This window comes from Temnothorax americanus, unplaced genomic scaffold, assembly GCF_048541705.1.
Source record: "Temnothorax americanus isolate GAGA-0224 unplaced genomic scaffold, ASM4854170v1 Scaffold36, whole genome shotgun sequence".
Taxonomy (NCBI): domain Eukaryota; kingdom Metazoa; phylum Arthropoda; class Insecta; order Hymenoptera; family Formicidae; genus Temnothorax; species Temnothorax americanus.
In genome coordinates, this window is record NW_027509505.1 from 1,655,206 (window position 1) to 1,673,855 (window position 18,650).

Here is an 18,650-nt window from a genome sequence, read left to right on the forward strand (position 1 = left end):
TTCTACCTTGTCCTTTCCTTTCTTTTGCAACACGATAAAGGAAATTATATTAAGACAGAGTTTCTCCGACTTTACTCAAGTTGGACTTTCACTTTCGGCTTTACACCCGACCGATTAAATGGATATAGAGACGAAATTATAAGTGCAGCGAACTTGAGAATTTCATATTATTTATTAAGATCATGAAATTCGAATCTTGTGATTTGAATCTTAAAGCAATTACAACGAAATTCTTGTATAAATCTTAATTTATTAATCTGTTATTGCAGTATTATCTTAAATCTGTGCTAATAATAACTGAAAATTATTCCTAACATTAACCCTCCGGAGGCGGACGCCGGGTCATTCGTGACCCATGCCTTGACTTATATTTTGTCTAGACTGTACGGCTCAAGAAGTATTGAGCTCTAAACAAAAAAACAAATAAATGAGTAACAAATAAATAACATTCTCATGTAAAAATTTGTTTTGCAACACATACACGAGAAACTTTACTACGGGTCAAAAGTGACGGCGCGGCGTCTCGCCTGCCTTTCGAGGGTTAAATATCTATAATTACAATACAAATTCCTATTTTCTAATATTATTAATTAAAACAAATTTCTAAATACATCGATGTTTCAAGGCAATAATGTATTTCTTCTTTTTAGCTAAATAAAAGGAGAAGCTATTTGTCAACATCTCCAATTAGGAGATGTTGACAAATTGATATAAGCATACGTCAACGCTACCGATTAATGCTAACGAAGTAAAAAAAAGCCCACTTAATCTCGATCGCGTGTTTATCTGCCGGCGGAATATTTAATTCCTCGTTTCTCCACTTTTATATCTTTAGGCCCTTCTTACGTCACATAGTATCACGCATGTTTTCACAATCGCTTGCATGCAGACCGTTTTTTGCATGTCACTGGTTACATATCGCGCGCGCAAGCCGACGTTCGATAACACATAACCGTGCATCCGCGATCGGCGATAATAAACAAACCCCTTTCCAAACACGCAAGATGCATTTCGAGCCTCCGATTTCAAGAATACGTTAATTAATTATTATTCTTCTTTGTGAATTTTCTGTAGATGGTATAAATGTATAAATGTTTTAATTAATATTGGGAAAACTTGGAATAATATTTAAATAATCGTATTATTATACTTTCTTATTCTAATTAAATATTATTTCGTTTACAATTAAATTAATGTATTACATTGCCCGAATGTAAAATTAAAGTAAAATATTAATGTTATTAAAAATATAATATTAATCAACCATGGCAAAAATATTGCATCTCTTTTTGATAAATCTGCAGATTATTATAGACAATAATGCCGATGTCACATTAATGTCAGAAGCAATCGATCACTCCCTATATGATTTCGAGTGCTTTGATCTGACTACTACCGGGAATAGTGCCACATGTGCAGTCATTAGCACGAGCACGAATATATGGTCAATTTTAGTGAGTATTGTGAATGATTCGGGTTGTTTTAATTTTAGTAAAGTGCCATGCTATTAAATTTATGGAAAATGCATGAAGGGTATTTGCCTTGTTTTAGCACACTTAAAAATTAATTAAAAAATTGTAGAAAACAAGCTTTTATAGCCTTGCAATAAAGCCTTGCAAAAATTATAAAATAAATATTTATACCAAATTTAAAAGTTTATTCCTCCACCGTGGGCAAATATCTTTTTTAATCCACGATAGAGGAGAGAGAGAAAGAGAGAGAGAGAGAGAGAGAGAGAACAAAGATAAATAATCTCAATAATTTTTTATTAGTTAAACATTTATGTTGAATATGTAAAATTTGTTTATATTTTTCGAAATTAAAATTTTTTTTTATAAATGTTTTAGATACGATTATAAACATAATGATAAAATAAATTCCAAAAATATTACTAAAAATAAAATAAAAATTTCTTACTATTACAGTATATTGGATTATTAATTATTTTTTTTAATCTCTTCCACGTCCTGCTAATTAAAATATGTCAGACATCGTACAGCAAGTGCGACGATGCAAGTCACGCGGATATATTAACCGAAATTTTTATCTTGGTTGGCTGACGACGAAAAGTTTCTTAATTGAGCTGCGTACTAATGAGATGCCCAGGTTTTATCTACACGCGCACTATAGCTATCAAATTATAATATCATTATCAACTCGTAGTACGTGCGTCCATCCTATCCGCGTAACCTTCGCCACTCGACCTCTCAAAATGGTAATTCAACCCCCGGGCGAGCGGATCTATGTCCGGGTTATCGAGAAACTTTCCGCTCGTTCCATCTTGGAACATATTCCAAACTATACCTACTCGAGCCCAAGTACGAATAAATGAAATAGATTCAAATCTCACTCAAGTAAAACAGGAAATAAAATAGAAAATAATCAAAGAAAAGTATAATTATATATACCAAAATGAAAATATTATTTAAACAAAATAAAACATTATTAAAAACTTGGAAAAAAATATAATTTTTTAATCAATTTTTTATTCTTTTTTTTTTAATATTAAAATAATTGTCAAAGTTTTTTATGTATAAATGTGACAAGAAGATGATTAAAACGACGGATTCCAAAATTTCTTAGCAAAAAGTCTAACATATATCCAATTTTATAGATTCCTTTTTAAATAATAAACGTTTTCTCTTTTTTGACGAGAATTAGGGGTTAAATATGAATTAACTCTCATATGAGACCACTAAGAAATTGTTATCATATGAAAACGAGGTACAAGCCCTGGCCATTATCACCCTCGTTACTTTTAACCGTAATGTACGAGCATCTCGCGCATTCGAATACTAAACGCGCCCATTTAAATTATTTTGTTTCGACATTACAACTCTATAGGTAGATATATATTATATTCTTACGAAGAAAAGTAAGTTTGCTAATTTACAAAACATAAAATTAAAATATAATTAAAAATTTACTTTTTAAATCGATCAATATTCATCAACTTCACTCGATTTTAATCAATTTTTGCCTATTAAAAACGACTCAAAAGATGCGAATGCAAATATTATTTTCCACTGATCGTCCTTTTTAAACCAGGGTTTGGATCCCGTGCAATTTTTTGCGCCGTACAAGTGATATTTCTCGGGTTGCTGCTGCCCCTTATCCTCGTCGCGCACCCTGGCCCCGAAGAAGCTTAGAACTTGAAACAGGCCGTGCCTTGAAACAACTCGAGCCAGGGGTTGGAGCTCGCCTACAGCTGCTGTCACATAAATATCGTGAAACCCCCGAATTCTGGAGGCACAGCTCTGGAGGTATCCTTTTAGCCCTCTCGCGCTTCAACCCTCCCCCCCCCTCGGAGCAAAGTTACAGAAACTCCGCCACCACGCCGAGCGACAGTGGTATCGATTCTCAATTCTTAGGGGTAGCAGAGCTAAAGGACGGAAACTTTCTCAGGGTTACACGCATCGCCGTCATCATCTTCCTCGAATGAGAATGCGTTCCGCAGGACAATCCGTCGATCGCTCTTTAGGATCTTAATGTAATTGCTCGGATTGCAAAGACTTACGGGTATAGTTTAAGCCGCGAAATGTTATTTTAAGTCCAAAGTTTCTAAATTATTCAAAGTTCAGCGTTCAGGATTGTTGTTTCATTTCATCGAAAGTTATACAAAAATAATATATTTTATTCTTACTGTAAATATCTAAATAAAGTTTTTTATATGCTAAATATTAGAATGTTAAAATCATAAATATTATAAAATATTCTTTTATATATTAAAATTTTTCATTAAGTAACTAAAATAATTTACAGTAATTTCAGTAAAACATTCTATTTTGTACATAATAACTTAATATCTAAAGAATGTATGCATTTTATTAAACGTGTTTTGACGCTTGAAAAGATATTTTAAATTATTTCTTTATAATTTTTAATCAAAGAAAACCTGTACAAAAATCTTGTCTGTAAACTTGGTCAAAATATCTAAAAATATTTGACTATAGATACCAATTAACATAATTTAGTCATGACGACATCAATACAATATGTCATCGATGTTAAAGAAGCCTGTAACGCGGAAATTTCCTTACCCGGCCTGTGCGTATCGTGGCATGAAACTTAAGTAAACAAGAGTAATAACGGCTATAAAGGTATTCAACTTTCGACGTTTCGATTCGAAAGAGGCTTTCGTGTTTTAGATAATCCCTTACAGGTACTTACTCTCGTTAGTCTGCAGTTAGCTTCTGTAGAATTAAAGGCGCAAATTGAGGAAATTGAGCCGTTCAATAGAGAATTAAGTACCTACCGTCTCGAGTGTCATGCATCGCCGAACCACTTCCAAATATTCGAAAGTGGTTAGTTCGGAAACCGAGGAATCTCGAAACTTAATTATAACACGAAAGGAACTCAAAGGACTGTACTTTCTCCCCCCTCTCTCTCTTTCTCTTTTTCTCTCTCCTTCTTTTTTCTCTTGAAAATACAATCATATACTTGTTCTAATATAAATGTAATAGAAATGATAAAAAATTGATTTAACAAGTCGGATTAAAATCTAAAAATGTTTAGAAGAAAAATAATTCAAATAAATTATAACCGCAATATAAGATATATATTTTTTTAAATTAATACATTTCCAATCGCATTAAAAATAAAAATCAACAGCACCATCTCAAAACGGCGCGGCGGCGCCGCGTACATATTCGTGCTAATAAAGCAGTCGTATAAGAACGACGATTTACGACGCTTCTAATATGGGGGGAAATTAGCGCGTTTCTTATCCAAAAGGTGCATATGTAAACTTTTTTCACCCCAACGATAATTAATAGCCCGTTGAATTATGATCGTCCTTTAACCGACGATCGCTTGCGACCTGAAACTTATAATTTATTGCGTCTGCTTGACGCAGAAAAAAGAGCCCCATATATGTTGCTTCGTTTTATGTGATTTCTATAATAAAACGTTTCTACAATAAAACGATTCTATTCCACTTAACATTTTAAAAAGATTTTTCTGAAAAATGTAAAATTTAAGTTGTAGTAAAATTTACAAAGGTGTTTCTCTTTTTTTATAAAATTTGATGTTATTCAGTGACAAGTAACATTTATTTTGCCTTTTTCCGCTATACATTTTCTTTTTCCGAATGATAATCAACAACGAAATTCGCTCTCACGATGATAACGTGTGGACCACATTACACCCCGTTTGCAACCCGTGTCGAGATCAACCCCTCTCACGGCTGACTGTACACAGCTTGTACCACTCGACATTTGCGCCGTAAAGGCAACAAGAGCAACATATGAAAAATAGAAAGCATCTTCAGACGCTTCTAAAATAATATGTATTTGAGGTCAAAATAAGAAATATAAATGACAGTATTGTCAGTATTTATTAAATAATAAAGTGAAGTTTACGTAATAATAATTAGAAACTCTGAAACTATAAAATTAAAAGATTTGGGTAACTACAAAACTGTCTAATTGAAGAATAGAAAAAAAACGAATTACCAACAAAAAAGTAAGAAGATATTAATTTTAGATTTTATATAAGCATTAATATTGCGTAGTTACATAACTAATACTTTAGAAAGTGAATTAATCATTACATGAACTCGTTATAAATGTGTATCAATTTTTGAAGAGAGATAGTGAAAAGGACGCGACTCGCATAATTTTCTACGCGGACGCTGCTACTTCTAATGATGATCATAATTAATATTCTGCTCCATACAACGATGACCTTGTCGCGCGAACCCTATGCGTAGTCAGGATAATTTTCCACGCGGATGCTCTCTGGTCGTTGCCTTCTTTTCAGCCTCTCTCTGACGTCGCTGACGTCATCCTGGTGAAGAACTTTATGAAATAAACGGGGTAGGTATAGGTGACAAAAGATCTCCTATAGCTCATCGAGATGCTGAGGGCTCTTGGTAAAATTTGATTTTACAGAATTATATAATGAATCCGTAAAAGAATTCGTCATATTTTTATGAAAATTGAGTTATTGTTATCATATTTACACATATTGGAAATTAGAAAAATGTTAATAACAAAGAAATGCTTTTCTTTATCTTTATTTTAAATAAATTAAGAGGAAGAATAATAGAGGTTACTTATCTTAGTATATACTTTAGTGCGAATTGTATTTATAACAGACGCCTTGATAATTATGAGGTTATGGTTATTGTGGTTGTCATTATCGGTTGTTTCAACCTTCTACATTTTCCAACCCCTTTTGGCTTGATTTATTAAAAAAAAAAATTCAGAGGGTCGAAAATTCAGCAAGGTCGTGGGTGGAAGATACGCAAGAAATGCACGGAGGTGTGTGGTAAGATTCTGCAAGCGTAAGCCAATTTAGCGCGCGTGCTAACCCTCCATCTCCTGTTTCTTCGGTCTCTCCTTATAAAGTCCAGTTTACACATTCAGTTTCAAAGATTACCTATCCCATAATTCATCATCATCATCATCAGACGTTTCTTTCGCCGAAATTTTATGAAGAAATTTTATCAAGAAACATCTAATATATATAAATGTGATTTAAAAACGCTTTTTGAGTTTTAAAAAAGATCAGAATGAGATATTAACTTTTATATTATATCTTAATTATAAATCTGTTTACAATTTACATAAACAATATAAAATTTGAATTGCTTTGTAAAAGCTACTTTTTCTTTTGCATATTTTATTTGAGATGATAGAAATTAAACGTATGAGATGAGCTTAGGTTTGTGCGTATCGTCGCGTATCGTCGTAGCGCGCGTCAAGCTGGGTGTTATATCTTTAATTATCCTCGCAGTCGGGGGACGGAGGAGGACTCGAGGGATGCTTCCCAGAGGGTTGCAAAATGGTATCATCTCATCCTCATGATAGGGGCGTGGCTTCTCCTGGTCACCGGAAATCTTGTCTTCCTTCCGCATTTTACCGAATATATCCGTTCAAAGACGTAATATTTAAATGATATCATAAACATAAATATATGATAAATAAAATTTTTTATTGCATATGAGTGACATTTTTGTAACGTTCTTACTTAAAATTATACTTTTTTTATAGTATTAAACTTCTTTTTCAAGGAACATTCGCATAACGTGGAATGAAAAACAAATATTTTAGATACAGACAGATACACATTTTATATTTAAAAATGTAAATTACGTATGCAAAAATTAGACAATAAAATAATTTTAAAAAAACTTTCTCAGGGGATATTATATCATCTGATTCTCATTAACTTTTTCTTGATATCCTATAAGATTTTTTATTACATATTGAAAATAATGGCAAGGCATTCTATACACATCAGTATAGGATGCCTTTAATTTCTGTATACGCATAAATGCGCATCGCAAAAAGTCCTAGTTTCGGAACAGGAAGCTACCCCTTGGAATTTAACGGATGTCAACGTGGAAGTTATTGCGGGAGGGCACAGGAGGTTGGGAAGTCGACTTGAGGGTCGGTACTCGCACGAGAATATCCCTCGGGCGTATTCGCGCGCGTGGTCAGGCATCGATTAGCCATTCGCGAGGATCGAGTCCGTATCATTCTTTCCCCTCTTGCTCTCGATATATATCGCGGCTTTCTCTCTGTCTCTCTCGCAACATATTGCACACTGCCGGAGGGCGGTTATCGTCGATATCGCGTGGAACGAGTTCCGAATTATCGTCGTAAGGCTTGAGTTTCTTTCTTTTGTAAAGCGTCGATTAGACCATTTTCCCCGGGGCCATTTATCTACTTTATTACTTCTACAGATATTATTATTCGAAATTGACAGATAACTTGCAAAGATTTTTTGGAAAAAAAATAAAAAATGAGATAGTACAATTATATTTAAACAAAAAAATATGTAATGATTTCTTAAATAATTCTAATATTTTTAACCATCAGGTTTTAACAAATGTAAGAATATCACTAGAAAATAATAATAAATACTTTCAAAAAAATTAATTACTCGAAGATATTATATGTATATGAGTGAAAACTTGTAAATCGTTAAAACATATATATAGATAACATATACGAGTTCGAAACTTCGCAGTCTTGCGGTTGATTTGGCAAGTTTAACTACTGAAATTCATAGTCGTTGAGAGCCGACCAACGTCAGTTAGCGTCTGTCCTTCAAAATTATTAATTAGATGCGAGAGGAACTAATTTACGTACACTGTTCCCGAGGGTTGCAAATCCACATATATGTCTTCGTAAATTTCTTCAATAACATAAGATCAGATCTTTAGCTTAAGCGGCACTTGCCTTAATATTAACCAACAAAAAGGAATTGTAACGGTCCACTTTACTTCTGCACTAAATAGTTTGTTTGTAAAAAAAATGTTCCATCATTTTAATTAAATAAGAGTGCTTACATTATCTGAGACATCTGAGCATTAATACCAAATATTTTTTACATTATTATTAAAATAAATTTGAAAGAAAATTTCAAATTTTATGAATTTGAAGCATATTAACATATTAGTGAATAAGATGGATTGTAATTGCAATAAAAACTGTCTGCAAATTTATCACGTTTCCAAAGGGCACATTACGCCGTGAAATCGCGATCACGGTAAGGGCGGCGCCCAAATTTTTCGCAGCCAAATTTTCCGCGCGCGTAGTCACGTGGCACGATAAGCTCTTAATCGAAGATTAATATTACCGCGGGGTTCGGCTGTGGAACCCCTGCGTTGTCACGCATCGCGATTAAGAGTCGACCTTACGTGCCACTGACTGTTTTCTCTCTCTTTCTTCCTCTTTCTCTTTTTCTTCTTTTCACCCTTTAAGCCAAAGGGTTTCTTAAATCCGCAGGAAGAAAGAAAATAATCGTCACTTTTGAATTGTGTGCGTCCCTTTTCTGCGTCAAGGAGACGCAATAAATTATAAGTTTCCGGTCGTAAGCGATCGTCGGTTAAAGGACGATCATAATTCAACGGGCTATTAATTATTATCGTTGGGGTGAAAAAAGTTTACATATGCACCTTTTGGATAAGAAACGCGCTAATTTCCCCCCATATTAGAAGCGTCGTAAATCGTCGTTCTTACGACTGCTTTATTAGCACGAATATGTACGCGGCGCCGCGCCGTTTTGATGGTGCTGTTGATTTTTATTTTTAATGCAATTGGAAATGTATCAAATAATGAATATTATTAATTTTCAAAAATATATATATCTTATATTGCGGTTATAATTTATTTGAATTCTTCTTCTATACATTTTTAGATTTTAATCCGACTTGTTAAATCAATTTTTTATCATTTCTATTACATTTATATTAGAACAAGCACCGTAGAGAAGAAAGGCCGCTAAATACTAGACTGAGGGAACATAAACATAATGTTACTTTAGACCCGTCTAAACATTCAGTATTTAATAATCTCGGAGCATATCACTTCACTTAATCATTCGTTTAATTGTAACAAAGCATGAATTTTAGAGCACGAATGTAATTATCAAAAAAGAATCATTTCCGAAATGATTCATACAGTTGCCACTAAGGACAGTCGCGTTAACACGTTCTTGATTTAACTCCCACTTAATATCGGTCTTTACTTCCACTTAATATCGGACATACATCGATAATTGCCGACGTTGAGCATGGCTGATACCAGGATACATCGAACTTCTACAGAGGACTGTTTAGAATATACAGAAAATGCACCGAATTAGCATTTCCGTCAACTGCGACTCAGATCGCTATTTATTGTAATCGGTAACAATTTTATTATAATTATGTGCCCCGTGACAAACGTTTAATTCGAATTTAACTTTGACCTTGTTTCTATTGCGTATCGTATTTGTTCACCGGCGATGACTATATTTTCCAATGTTTCTAATGTAAACTCCAACAGTTATTATTATTTTTATTTTTATACTTTTATGTAACTTTGAATGTAATATACCACCTTATGCCCTGAGGAAGACCAAGTAAGGTCAAAACGTTGGCTTGATGATTAAAATTTAAATTTTATGTATAGTTTTTTATTAACATCCTAATATTGCTCGGAATATCGGCCGTAATATTACTTAGCTTTTCTTTCGACGAGCGATAACGCGTTTTATAAAAAAAAACAACTAGAAAACAACGAGAGATAATGCGTCCTACTTCAATAAACACGGTCAAAAACGGTAAGGGCGGCGCCCAAGTACAGGATGTTTGGTATACAGACTTACCTTGACGGTCTCCTGAGGGGAGTACCTCGCAGGGCGTTGGGCTGGTGCCTGGGCCTGCAAGCTCATCGCTGTACCATCACTGCGAGACACTTGATATCCTGTAACAAATAATATTGAAATAATATTAAATTATTTAATTAATCCTGCTTTGAGATTTATTTTATAAACATTTAGAAAATACCAGTTCCTTAAGTGCATTTTTAATCTATTAATTTGAAAAAGTAAGTATTTAACCAAGATTGAAAATAGTGCTAAAATAAATTTGTCGAACAATGTTATTTTCTTGAAATAAAATAAATGTTATCTCTTTTGTCTATGCTATTTCCGGCTATTTATTTCCGAATAAATAGTTTTTAGAGAAGTGTCCGCGATTGTTTCGCGATGCTGAGATCTTGGACTGAGAATCGCGCACAGTGACGAAAAGCAACGGAGTGGAGACCTCCTGGTTGGCTGCTGGTTGGCCTGTCGATACGAAGAGGTACGTGACCCAGGTACCAAATGACATATCCGGTCGAAGGGAGGACGACCTCTCTCCCAGTTCCCTCTCTCCCTCAATCTCTCTTTTCAGTTCCACCCCGTTTCTCGCCGACGTTTTTCCGAGAAAACCGTGCAAACCATCGCTCGCAAGGGCTATTTTATTCGTCAGTCATTGAGCAAAAATTTCATCTTTTCATCGTCAAGAAATCGTTTTGTTTAATATAAATTAAGTATTATATTTATAACATATAATTCGAAGAAATTAAGAAAACTTAAGCCAAAAAGTCAGTATATGAATTTGTATTATTATTCCCAAAAATAATTAATTATGTAAAATTATAATTTTAATTTCAATTCAAACTTGTTCTTTGCTTGTTTCCATAAATAAATGATTAATATTATCATTGCGGCACAGTCAGAGAAAAAAGTAGATAAGAGTGAGACAGAAGAATCGATGGGAGCGAGAGAAGAGAGAGCTAATCGGGCGAAAAGCATAATTAATCACAGTAAATTTATCGTGATTAACGATGCACGCGGACTGTCCCCGTTGGCTACGAGCATAAACACACATTAATGCGCGACAAATGGACACATACGGTACTCACGCGTAGTCGCGGATCATCCACGATTACAATTGTTCTCGCGTCCGCTCGCCATTAATGCGATCGATAGCAACGTCGACGATAACATTCCGTGATTTTCGAATTCCAATGTAGACGTCGAAATTTGGCAAATTCCTCATCAATCCAATAAGAAGATGCTATTGCTATTTGCTTCTTAAGTAAGTTAGGTATTTCGTAATTAAGATTTTATACTGAGAAAAAAGCTCTTTTAATTTTTATAAAAATTTATTTTTACTTCAATAAAATATTTTATTTTACAAATAAATGACTATTATGGATATAATATAGGTTTTATATTAGGGACAGATATACACAATTTTATTAGGCATTTATTTTATTTTTAAAAATAAAATAAACATTTATTAATTTACCAGAAATTCTGAATTATATTATTTAAAATTTTCGAATAAGCTAAAAGTTAAACAGTGCATCTCAAAAGAAGTTAATCGTACAAAAATTATTTTAAAAATGAATCGTCTCGATGTCTATTTCAAGCGACTTCGTCCAATATTAAAGTTCACGAATATACTGGATCTCAAAGTCCATGGAAGACCATAAAACATCAGATACTGCAACTAATCGTCCGGCATGCTATTAATCCATTTATGGCGATATGTAATATGGCAGCAATTCGCTAGAAACGACGAGAAGTGTATTAAAATACGAGAGTGCCAAGTATCATGGGAGTGCGACGACGTCGAGGCTCATTAGACAGCACGGACAGAACACCCCCGTACATCGTGACCAATTCAGACTCACTCCATTGTGCTACGAGCACGTTCGACCGGAAACTAACGACCTTACATTACTCTCTCCGTCAGACCTTGGCCCTCCATTCCCATCCTCTACGTTCGATTAATCGAAGAGAGTCTCAAACGTTCTACATTCCACGAGTAATAATTATACTCTTATTCTGATTGCATTTATTTATTTAATATATATATGTATCTTTATATATATATATATATATATATATATATATATATATAAGCAAGACAATCCTTCAATTATACATAATTTTATTTCATCCAATTTTATCCTTTTAATTTAACTCGAAATAATTACATATAAAAATAGCGCAACACTATTATTTATATATTTATTATACAAGATATAATATAAAATAGTTATTATATATAGTTATTAATGTGGTGCGTATTACACACGTATGTATATAATATATAGATCATATTTAAGAATTATGAAAATTACATTAATAACAATTTCATAGCTCATCAGATTTTTCGCATCAGCAAAAATAATCACATCTAAAGGAAAAATATTCTTCTTTTATACGTTTATCCCTAAAATCCGCTACTGTATTTTTCTCTTTAGTACAAACCATGCTTCACCAAAATCTCTCGTTCAATTTCTTAAAAGTTCCTTATCACCCTAACGTCTTATCTCACCTCAGACAGACAGAATCTCCTTCTCTCCTGCTCCGGCTCCGGCTAATTATTCTTCGTCTATCGCTGGCCGATGTAGTCGTGCATCTAATTAGCGACATTAGCTAGAAAAGAGAGAGAGAGAGAGAGAGAGAGAGAGTGAGTGTGTGTGTGTGTGTGTGTGTGTGTCGTTACGGGAAGTCTCGGAAGTCGGGTTTGTCGTACCCCAACGATGCATCGGTACGAATATTGCTCCTCTGATACACGCTCGCTCGCCCTCTGACAGTGATCGAAAGCCGCGATGTTATCTTCGTAGCTCGATAACGACCACCGGAAGTATCGCTTTAATCACTATATCCGACCGACTCCCCCAACTTCGTTTCCGTAAAATCGAAGAAATTGATGCAATTGTGTAAAATATTGTTTTTTTGCGGAATATAAATACAATTCCTTTTTTTTTCATAGTTTATTATTAGTTATAATTTATGAAATTATATACAATATTTTTGAATGCATGAGGTAACTGTAATAGTTGAAAGAGCAACATCACTAAATCTTAAGTTATATTATCAAAATATGCAATATATAAAAAATGCATAATTATATACTGCGTAATTATTATTAAAAAACTTCTTTATAATAATTATTTCAACAAATATTTTGCAATTTTTATAAGTGTGTATGTATACATGTATGTACACTGTACACATACCTATATATTATCGCAAATTTTAATTTACTAAGCTTTACATTAATTAATTCTTTCATCAACATTACTGTTTTCCGTAATAAAGCATTCTGTAATGAAGGGTTGAACGACGTCCCTCGGTCGACACCTCGAACATGTGATCGCACGTGCAAAGTGAAGTGCCCCGCGCATCGAGAAAGAAAAAACCGGTACCTTCTCTCTCTCTCTCTCTCTCTCTCTCTCTCTCTCTCTCTCTCTCTCTCTCTCTCTCTCTCTCTCTCTCTCTCTCTCTCTCTCTCTTTCATCGGCCTCCTGCATTTAATATCGATTTTCACACACGTAAACAACAACGCCACATGTTCCCTACACAATTTGCGGTTTCTCAACCTCAATCCTTTCGTTTCAAACGGCCTCAAGCAGTTTTGACTGAAAGAAAACCGCGATGGAAGCGGAGAAACGCAAAGAGACAGAATTCCGTGAAATCGACCGCGAGCTGTGACTCGTTAATAAAAGGAAAAAGGAGGGATAAAACGTCCACTGCCCCTTATCCTCCTCTTCCTTTCTCATTTAAGGAGGCTCTTTATCCCTCGTACAAAGCGTGCGACGCGCGTTAATTTCGCGAACCAAAACAAGGCAAAGAGAAATACAGGGAGAGAAAAGAGAAGAAGGAAGAGGAAAAGGAGAAGAGGAGGAGAAAGAAGAGAAGGAGAAGAAGGAAAAGGAGGAGGAGGAGGAGGAGGAGGCACCATAAGGTCTGAAAGGCCCCTTATGCTATCGATCTGTCCCCACCTCGGCTGCGATACCACGCACCGTGGCATACTGTGCATTTCTACCCCATGGAACTCTATATTGTTCCCTCTCGTTCGTTCGTATACATGAATATCGAGGCGTGTGTCGCGTTTGCATTTGAGTTAGACGCGCTTACAATTCTTAAACGATATCGACATTTTGCTTCTGACAAGTGTTTTAGATATGTTAACGTCCCTATTAGCAAGAATATCAAAGTATTGATAAGATACATTTTTTTTAAAGATAGATGCAATACATTTTTTAAGACTTGAACAAATTTTTTATGTTTTGTTGTTATAATATATATTTAAAAATTGTTGATAATTTTTCTTATATGTATAAGAAAAAAATTATTTACTCTTAAAAACTATATAACATTCTTTCAGATAATTTTTATGTATACTTGGCATATTACCTTTGAAGAGATCTTTCATATTTAATTTTTTAACAAAAATTAACAAATAATTGTCATGATATATAAAATAATGTATAATTATTAAGTTAACTAAAACAATTTTTTACAGTTATATATTTTTAAATATATTTTTTCATAAATTCTACGATTTTTTAATTTACGGAAAAATCAAGTTGGTTTCAACGAATTTTGATGAATAAAACGAAGAAAAGAGAACAGAAAGAGCAAAAATTCAATTTGCCCTTTTACTTGTTAATAGTGACACAAACAAAATTGTCCCGGTATCTTCGTAAGAACTCTTCGCGCAAAAACTCATTATAACGGTATGATATTAAACCTGTCTGAAAAATTCTAAAAGAAGAAAAAGAGACAAAGAGAGAGAGAGAGAGAAAGAGAGAGAGGGAGAGACAATATTCATTAAAACTTAAAATAAATAAATAAGTATATATATAATTTATACACGCACTGATTTAACAAACAATAAAAGTTTATTTGCGTATATATATATATAAAGTATATAAATATTATATGTTAAACCAAGCATTTTTCACGTAAATTAAATTTTATTTTTTGTTAAATAAACTTATACATTAATCAATTTTATGTACGCATAGAGTTTTAATTGATTATGTGTTCTCTCTTTCACCTGATGTCGTGTGCCTCCCTTTCGCGCGCGCGCACGTGTGTGTGTATGTGTGTGTAAATTAAAAAAAAAAACTATCCAAAAAGAGACGCACAAATCACAAAACGGCGAAATCCTTGTTTACTAGCGTACATCGGCTTAAAATCAGAAGAGTACTCTCGTATACGTGTGCCACTCTTCTCCTCTTCTTTTTCCCTCTCTCTTTTACGTAATCCGCTAAGATACGTTTGCTGCGAGGATAACCGGCATGTAATATATAGAAAAAAAGAAACTGCGCAGTGCATCGACGGGCCAAGAGTTATTTCCACGTCGGGGTGGAAAAGCCGAAAGTTTGCGCGTAGAAAGTTGACTTTCACCAAAGCTGTGAGCCCTCGCGTTACTTTCCGCCCCTCTGACGTGGGACATATGATATTCCACTTTTCATGATACGAACGAAAAAGAAGGAAAGAAAGAGAAGAGAAAAAAGTTTATAATATCTTAAAATAAATACAATGGGAGAATACATAAGTACGATATAAAAAAAACCTCAGAAACCTTATAAGTATATAATAAATTCATTAATAATAAATATGACATTATAGACAAAGATTAATTTAAGATCTTAGCAAATATTACCAGAATAAATTATTCAAATAATAAAAGAAATATTAATATTAATTAACAGAAATATTAATAAGAAAGCCAAAAAAAGAAGCTGAAGAAAAAAGAGAAAAATGTCTAAATAAGATATATAATATTTCATTACCTGCGTATCTATTCATACAATTTAGTTGATATAAATATTTTTATACTATCAAAAACAATTTTGCAATAATTTTATACAAAATATTAATAATTTTCGGTTATTTTTAAAAATTATTTATTAAATCATGCATTTTATATGTTAAACATCTTTTATTTTCATGTTATAACATTAAACCGAGAAAATAAACAAATAAAGAGAAAAAGAGATCAATGTATGGAAAAGAGCGGAAGAGACAAAACCCTCCAAAACAGAAGGACATCGCCGCAGAACGCAAAAATAACAGAAAGAGAAGGAGGTGGCAAGGAGGAGGGCAGGGGGCGCTCTGAGAAAGATTAATATCTTTATCGGAGAAGTTCAGCGTAACAGACCATTTATCTACGTAGGGCCCTATAAGAGGAGGCACCCCAGCAGCCAATCTCGTCCCGCTTCCTTTTCTTACTCGCAGAAAGATCCGCTCGCAGAATCTCGGAGTTTATTTAACCATATCGGTGACCTTCGAAAGGACGGTAGAATCAGTGTATCGAGACAGCGGCGTAAAAATAAAGAGAAAAAAAACGAGAAGGCGAGAAAGAAAGGATTGATCCGCACGCGCCGGATGTCCGTCTGCCTCCCGCGGGGAAATTTGATTTGACACCCTTTAGCCTCCACCCCTCCAATGTCCTCCGATGTTTGCGAAACAGGGCTCTCTAATGAATTCTACCGGATCTATCCTTTCACCCCGATCTGCTTTAGTCGATCTCGATTTCGATCTCGAACACAACACGCACTTAAATAACTCGATCGTTCTAATGAAGGGAAAGGAAGGCCTAATTGCAATCGCGCGCGAGCGAATTCTGTGAATTCTTCAAGAATTAATGATGCTTCTGGTGTAAGAAGAATGGTCAGAAATATTTTTACATTTGATTAAATATATACTTTTTAATTTAATTATATGCCAAAATTTCAATAGAACATTATTGTAATATTATCTATATAATAGACAAATCATAAAGTTATCCGATTTTGTTTGCAATAAAAAATATTCATTATTATAGGAAAGAAAGAGAGAGAGGGGGGCGGAGAGAACCAAGGTGGTTTGCTGATCGAGATACCAGGGCGATACATTAAACTGTGCGTCATCGCAGGTAAACGTTTTTGCGTTTGTCCCAAGATACCTGTTAAATGTGTCCACAGTGAGTAAATTAGAAGCTATCTCTGTCTCGCCTAGTCTCTTTGTAGTTCGAGCAATTCGCGATTATACCGCGAGACACGCAATGCAGCTTCGTAAACAGCCTTTCGTCCCCGCCTCTTGTTATCCCCTGAGAATAAATCCATCGAGAGCAAATTGCATGACAGTCCTCAAATAATAATGTGACTTTGGTGTTGCAATAATAATGCACTTAATTGACAATTTTGACATTACTCTGTTGATCTCGTAGGAAGTACGAGACTTGTGCGATTGTATAGCTAATTTATTTAATTCTGATGATACATTATATAAAGTTTTATTTGTCTAAATTTTATATTTATTTAAAAACTTTTTCCCTTACACACTAATAACTTTTATATTCATACTAATTTCCGACAATTTTTAATATTCTGTATTAAGTAGTTTTCATTGAGTTATTCTTTTACATCCTTGAAATCTAATTTGAATTACAGTGGTTGTTTACGTGATGCACGGGTGTAACACGCGTATAAAACTTTTCAAATAAATAAACGGTTAATAGCTACGACGGACCGTAAAGGGCCGCCAAGGGCGGGTCTTTGCTCGAAGACCTCGGTCGTTAATAACTTGGCCGCGTGATAACGGGGACCACCAGTAAAGAAGTCGACTCATCCCACGATGACTTAAAAGCCAAGTCTGCTATTGACCCCCCTCACATGTTCCCCCGTGTCATGTTTATTCCAACGTATTTTCGACCCCCTCTCTTCAGGTGAACGGAACAATATGTGAGTTTTACAATAAATATTCTGTATTCCAATAATAATACAAAAATAATATAGAAATATATAAATTTTATGTTTTATTTTTATAATGATTTTTATAAAAAATTTTCTCTTTACAATTTGAGATTGAATAATATTCTACGGTATTATATTTTAACCGACCGTTATGCGTGTCTTTCTAATAATATTTTAAGTAGAGTATTATATGCAAAATTAACAATGTTATATAGATTAATAATACATAAATAATAATATAAATTAAAATAACAATAATAATAATGTAATTAAAACTTTCTTTATTTTACTTTAAAAATATAAAATTTATAAAAATAAAGCTGTATTTTACATCAAGGAAATGGATAATAACTTTTACCGCGAGAACAGAGCCTGATCTTTTGGTCTTTGGGCCTCACGCGCGTTAAGAGGCTCGTGAGCCAGGACTATTTGTATGATACTACCTACTGTGCATCGTATATAGATGTCTTTATCGTTTTACGAGGTCCATAAAGTGCCAGTGGCGCGCTCGTGTATCTCTAGCACATGAGAGAAGGAAAGCATTGTCACTATTGTTTATGCGTATCATTAGATACACCGTTGTCGTCAATTCCTCGATAGAGTAAAGACCAGCTCATGCGATGTTTTGAGTGCTTTTCGACATGGTATTTTATGAGCGTCGAGATTTTATCTCGCTAACAACATCTTTTTACGCATTTGATCCCCTTCAAACAACTCTTTTATCATATTCAATACTAAAACTATGCAAATGCATATTAAATTTAAATGTATAAACATTATAAACATTATAACATTTACTTGTATATCTTAATTTTTTAACTCTTGTTTTAGTTTTAATTT

The 18,650-nt window shown here is 33.9% G+C and overlaps 1 protein-coding gene across 2 annotated transcripts in view; it reads right to left on the reverse strand.

Annotated features, from left to right (window-relative positions):
* The window catches only part of Sick (sickie), a 163,149-nt gene that overhangs the window by 137,051 nt on the left and 7,448 nt on the right, over positions 1–18,650 (reverse strand). For both annotated transcript variants that reach the window (XM_077414127.1, XM_077414126.1), the window contains one exon: positions 10,102–10,199. In XM_077414127.1, the coding sequence (XP_077270253.1) occupies positions 10,102–10,167 (66 nt within the window). In that variant the 5' untranslated portion in view covers positions 10,168–10,199. The remainder of the gene's footprint in view (positions 1–10,101; positions 10,200–18,650) is intronic.